The 6,763-nt window shown below is 34.1% G+C and overlaps 1 protein-coding gene across 4 annotated transcripts in view; it reads right to left on the reverse strand.

Annotated features, from left to right (window-relative positions):
• LOC123715246 (sodium/potassium/calcium exchanger Nckx30C) overlaps positions 1-2,681 on the reverse strand; it is a 52,816-nt gene extending 50,135 nt beyond the window's left edge. For 3 of the 4 annotated variants that reach the window (XM_045670185.1, XM_045670184.1, XM_045670183.1), the window contains exon 1: positions 2,002-2,681. In XM_045670185.1, the coding sequence (XP_045526141.1) occupies positions 2,002-2,676 (675 nt within the window). In that variant the 5' untranslated portion in view covers positions 2,677-2,681. The remainder of the gene's footprint in view (positions 1-2,001) is intronic. The other variant, XM_045670186.1, reaches the window with a different exon arrangement.
• Positions 2,682-6,763: the final 4,082 nt, after the last annotated feature.

The raw sequence follows: 6,763 nt of genomic DNA on the forward strand, positions 1-6,763 counted from the left end.
CAACTTTGACAAGGCGATGAGATTTGTTCTATACCGAAGTCACTTCTGTTTTCTTGATAGTTTTTGAATTGGCTGTGCACCATAGTGCCTAGGAAGTTATTTAAAGACAGAACAATGTTTTAAAGTATTCTCACACATACGATACTGGCTATTTTTTTTAATTTTGGAAATAAATATAGCGTAACTCGGGGATATTATGTTATATTCCAATAACAACTGATTGTTAGTTATTGACACCAAGTAAAGATATAGATATCTACGTTTTTATAATAAAAAAACCATTTAGATCTTGTAGATAGAAACTCCCTATATGACAAAGATATTCCAAATAAATAAGTCTGAGCACAATTAATTACGAATTACTTCGACTAGCGATTCTCTAGTTCTGTATGACCTGTATCTCTTATTGTTTCTATTCAGAACAGCGGATTTTATTCTATATTAATATATCTGCCTCTTTACAGATAAAGTTGTCTTCGTGACATTTCAAATGTGTTTTTTATTCTCGCAAATGCAACGCAGCTTTTCATTAATTGCGCGATGATGAACCTACAAGCGCGATTCAAATGTTATTTACATTTTAAGTTTTCATTATGTTTAATGATGTTCTTTCTAGTAGTGCATATTTTTATTGTTTTCGATTTTATATTTACTTGAGATTGAATTTATCAATGTGACTAGTATGAATTAAGGGTTACAAGTAAACTACGTATATTATTCAAATTGAGACGATCTTTCATATCAATATATGATTTATATGGATGTGGTAGAATATAGCTTTTTGGGAAACTGTCTAAGTTTTATCGACATACTACTTAATAAATAATGAATTGAGATAATCAACTGGACGATAGGTTTTAAGATAGGTTAGCTATTTAATTACTTTTATTTATATAAGCTTTTGAAATAGGTTTTTTAAAGTGTCTACTTAAATGAAAATAGTTATGTAAACATTATTGAATCAATCGGCACCTTTTTGATTTAAAAATAACGTACCTTATTAAGCAAAATATTTTTGAAAATCTCGTCACCAAGTTAATCCGTGTTAAGCCATTCTATACATCATTTTAATAGCTTGGCTATTACGCCCAGGCTTAAGCCATTACCCTATTACGCTACGTAACCAACGCTACGGCGTAGGCTCGTAGAACCACGTAGACCTGATGATTCTTAGTGACCTTAATGTGCAAAATTTATATATTTAAAGCTTTTTAAACGTTTATGTGTGTGTGAGTTTAAAACCCTAGCTAGAATAATTTCGTTCAATATGACTAAATATATGGATGGATAGTTTAAAAAAATGTAATTTTATATAATTCATAGCCTAATTCAAGTTATAGTGTGTACAATATTGCACATATGCCGTACAATAATAAATGGGAGTATTTGTCTAGTTCTAAACCACTAGCACTTTGTGTATTAATATCGATGATTGTAATTTTTATACACTTATATGGGCGTCCCCCAACCATAAAAGGTACTATTTGAACCTGTTCAAAAAAAGGTAATGTCTCGTCCTTATATTTCCCGTCCTTATAGTCCCGATAACTTTAATTAAAAAAAACCCACGTGATCACGTTAACGTTATGTAAGAGGCAAGACAGGGCGTAGTAGTAGCCATAACAACGCATAACAAACACCCCTTATAATATAAACACCTTTATGGTAATTTGTTACTCTATTATTTATGATTATATTTCGAAGATCAGATATGTTAGAAGTTTTATATCGTCAATAGATTAATATTGTAGGGCTGCGTGAGATTAAAGACAATCGTTGAATTATATATGTTAATAGCTATAATACTAAATAACAATGATTACACGACATCGATCTAAATAGCCACTAAACATGAAAGGCTTCTTCAGGCTCTAATCTATCCCTAATTTGGATTACGACAGTACAGTAAAAGCGCATGAACATATAATTGTATAAAACGTTCATGACAACTATTATTGGACCAATTGGGAGGTGCATGCGGGGTTGTGCGGGCGAGCTCACCGTGGGCATCAGCTGATCTGTACTCCTGACTCTCGTCACCTTGTTCTTATATATCAGCTTCTTCAGCGCCTTCTCCACCGGCTGGTTCCATCGCATGAATAACACGTACGCTCCATACAACGAGAAAAGCACCAACGCTTCTTGCCAGTAGATTTCATTATCACGGAAACAGTATATCAACACGAGGAGGCTGATCGAATAGAAGGTGCAGTCGCGGAACAACGGCCACCAAGTTAGGGTAAGTGTAGTGCGCGAAAAGAGCGCACAAGCACCGATTACAAAGAGAATATTAAAGACCGCGGATCCAACAATCGTCCCGATTCCGACATCGTCAAAAGAAACGAACACTCCAATGATAGAGGTGAAAAGTTCAGGCGCGGAGCCTCCGGCTGCCATGAACGTAGCACCGGCAACATCGTCGCGGATCGCGAGCCTCTCAATTATCACGTCTAACGCTGGCACGAAAAACTCGTCGCATACTATAGCCAGAGCAACGAACATATAGCCCATGCCAATCATGTGGAAGATGACAGCTCCTGAACGTCGCTGCTCTTCGGTGAAGAGGTCAGTGGGAAAAAGAGGAGCTTTCTCCTCATCAGGAAATGAGGTGGTGGTGAGGTTAGTCTCATTTGCCCGCGCCGCCGCTAGCAGCGCCAGCAGCAGCGCGCCTCCCATGCCGCGCGGACGGCCGCTCCGACCACACTAAAGCAACTTCGTACGCGATTTCAGTCAATAGGGAGGAGATTCGATACAGGAATCGAGTTTAGTATCGATGTTTAAAGAGTAGCTAGCGTGGATGATAAGAATAGAATATTAATTTGATGAAATCTTAGCCTCAGACCAATTCAAATTAGATTTAACCTTATAAATTAAAATATATCGACTTAGTAGTATATTAATGCCCGTTAAATTGAAATGAAATTAAATGTATATGAAACTTTATTATTCTAGATAAAATAAATGCTTACAAAAAGTAGATCTTTATTTGTGTTAGTTGGACACTAACTGTGCAATAAACATACTAATTTCCCCACTATTCGTATTCAATGCTAAACATCCTACTATCGAAGCGAAAATTTGTCTATGGTTCCAAAGACAACAATCGATTATAAAAACATCGACACATCGATTGGTCCCCTCTCTAGTCCGCACCCAGGCACCGCTCGATAGACCTGCACTGCGCCGCGCCGTCGCTGCCCGTTCGCTTCAGAACTGCATGCCTATTATATCAGCTTTCTTCTATTTATACCTGTACTTCTTAGACTGTGCATCTATATATATTCATAGAATATTTTTTTTGTAGCCTCTTTAATTTATGCCAGCTTTTATGTCTAAATAAACCCAGGGGATTTAAACCTTTTTTCATTAGCAGTTCATTCAAATGCTTAAATATTTTCCGTTATTATTAAGAACTTAAATAATTTCATTTGTATGAGTTGTATAGTTATATTTTTGTAATTGTTTAGTCGTTTTTTTTTCTTTAACAAATTTATCTTATCGTTAGAACGTTAATTTTAGATATTTTATTAATTATGCTACATAGCACATTTGAGAAATTTTAAGTATATTGCCGGCCATTTTGTATTAGAATTGAGTATAATGTAAATGATTGGGAAGTGAAAAGCTCGAATTTATTATTATTTACATAACTTTGATTTTCATTCGTCAGCTAGTGACCAAATAGTACATAAATTGTATAGCTTTTTAGATTGCAGATATTTATTTAAATTCGAAGTTAGTAATAATAAATATTTTATGTATTATCTTTATTGACAGAGTTGAACTTGCGGAAACCACAAGCAGTATTAGCTAAGAAGCTATTCCATGCAAGTAAAATATAGTACTTAACAAAACGCTATTATACTGTTGTGCTTAAAATACGATTACTTAGATAATTTATAAAAATTTTAACGGATATTTTATATATTTGTATGCAATGCACAGACTAACATAACACTATTTATTTTGCTCAAGATCTAAAACGGTTTGATGGATTATAACCTCAGGGTTGTCGTTTGCCTTTCGTTTATGATAGAAATTATTACGGTTATAAAATTTATTGCTCACATAAGAGCTTTATTGGGTATTATGTCATATTTGAATAATCAATATGTTTTTATTCCACAATCGTGTCCTGTTGTGTGTGTTTTAACTTAGTTCTTAGTTAAAGCCCGGGTTTTCCTTCCGCACGAGATTATTATTTATCGGGTTCGAAAGCAATTACCATTGCATTAATACATAAATGTATTTCCTCTATGTACTGTGATAAAGCAATCCTTCCTGATCCTAATATTTTTTACACGATGCTCTCTTAATTACGTTAATGAAAACCACACTTTTCTCGAACAAGTTTCTTCCTGCAGATACATAACACCGTGCTGAAGGACGGTATAGCTAAAAGTACTCCATGATTTATTTAGTACTTTCTACTAAACATTTTTAGTATAACGACAATTCGTATTAGTAATTCGGAAAAGGATGCTGATATATAGATCAATGTTGGCGTAGTAACGTATAACTCTCATCTCCGAGGTCGCGGGGTGCTTCAACCCCAGTTGTGCAGCAATGGTCTTTCATTCTATGTGCGCATTTAAGACTTGATCGTACGCTGGCGGAAAACATCGTAAAGAATGATCCAAAATATCGGCGGCGTGTGTCAGACACAGAAGATTGATCACTTACAACTTACAAGCCTATTGGAAAAAGAAATGATTACAGATACAGAAATCTGAGGCCTAAAAGGTTGTAGCGCCATTTTCATACTGATATAGTTAGTATAAGCATCTCGTTTTTCTATACAATTAACGGGTAGTGCTGTTTGCATTGTTTTGAGCGGTTTTAATGAGATACGCGCGGTTTGCCTCACAGCTGCTCTATAGGTGAATACGTAATTAAAATTTTATAAATTCAGGTGAATAGTATATTTATATATAATAAAAGTCGAAAAATATTTACAGAATTTATATTCTAGTTAAAAAGGGTCCAGCGAGAATGTTAAAAGACGAAACGAGAGGTAATTTCGTTCGATTCTAGGTAATTGATCAAATGAAGACGAATTGTATCGCATGTGTGTGATACAAGTGAGTGATTTCTGTTTTTATATATGTAATTAGCACTTACAGAGCATCCAGCGAGGAAAATATGACTTTTTTGCTCTTACTAGATATGAATGAAAATAAAATGATTTTAACTTACGCAGACTTTAAACTGTCTGTCGTATAAATAAGAGCATATAGAACCTGTTATTTCTAAATATAACACAAGTTGTTTTGTATTATATCTTATATGTTGGTATAAAGGACTTGGTATATATATATATATTGCTTAATAATTTAATTTGACATTTTGCTTTTGAAAAAATGGATAATCTTGTTTAAGACCGAATCTAATAATTTGGCGTTAACCAATGTACAATAAAGTATAAGATTAAGAACTAGGAATCTGCAACCTTTTGCCGTAGTTTTAATATGGATTACGATTGTAATATTGAGATTAAGTGTTACACACAGCGTTACATATATTGAAAAAATTATATTGAAATTGAATTTCGCCAGTAGGAATTATTACACTACTTGACAATCAAGTACCTATCTAATCATAATTGGATATTGGTATAGATAAGTTTTAAATTTATTACTGTTATGAGTTATCATAAGGTTTTTTGTTTTTGTATTTATATCTATAAATAAAGTGCTACGATGCCTCTAATTTGAATAAGTCTGTTCCATTTCATTTGACTACGAGTAGATACGTTAGGTACTTAAGCGCGCATTGTCATTTGGTAATAATTTTCTATAGCTAAACTGCAATTAGGTGCCGTACCACGGAGCATAGTTAGAGCACTATTTCCAAGGCCATTTGATCTTCAAGTATAACTTCCCAAAAGAGAGTTTATAGTCTATAGATAATGCACCTTTACACCGAAGTTCGCGCCAACAATCAAAATGCAAATGTCAAAATGAACATTTTACAATTTTCCACAGATCAAGTAGAGACAAACGATCTTTGCATACATAGACTATGATTACAGATATAATGCTTTAGTGTTAACTGTTATGCAACATTTACCGCAGAGTATAAATGCAGATTTGAAATCCAAATTCCGTGAAATAGCAATGTTATATTTAAGGTGAACTTGATGGAAAGTTTATTATTGTGACCTGTACTAGAATAATTTATTAAAAACTGTAATTCCGTATTCGACGGATACTTTCCCGTGTATTATTGGAGACTCACTTAAATTATATTGACTGAAATCTTGTTAACAAAAATAATGCATATAAACCGTCGTCATATACAGCGCTTAATCGCTTTGACACACTTTCTATATTATACACGTTTTATCGATATACCTGAAAAACTTAATGACATTCTAGACTTGATTCTGACGGAGAGGCATGTCATGATTTTCAAGCCATTACGCCTAAAACGAGCTGGGTGTTCCATGTAAAATGAGCTGTATCTGGATATCCATAGTTGCTCCCCTTAGACTTTTAAAGCGATTTAAGTTTAGTTTTTATAATAAAATAATAAATCATATCGGAAGGGATTGTCCTTGAAAAGTCAAAACCACAGTTTGCGTTGGAGTCCATGTAATTTGACCATTATATTTCAACTTGCGATTAAGGCATCTGGCCTTGAGGACTATACCAAAACCTTCAGGTATTTCTAACGTTTCAACAAATTCCTGCATCGGCCAATCAGCTGGGACACCTCTGACGACGTGTTTCGACGTTTGACATCAATTATTTGTCAAATATAT

This window comes from Pieris brassicae, chromosome 10 (genome assembly GCF_905147105.1).
Source record: "Pieris brassicae chromosome 10, ilPieBrab1.1, whole genome shotgun sequence".
Taxonomy (NCBI): domain Eukaryota; kingdom Metazoa; phylum Arthropoda; class Insecta; order Lepidoptera; family Pieridae; genus Pieris; species Pieris brassicae.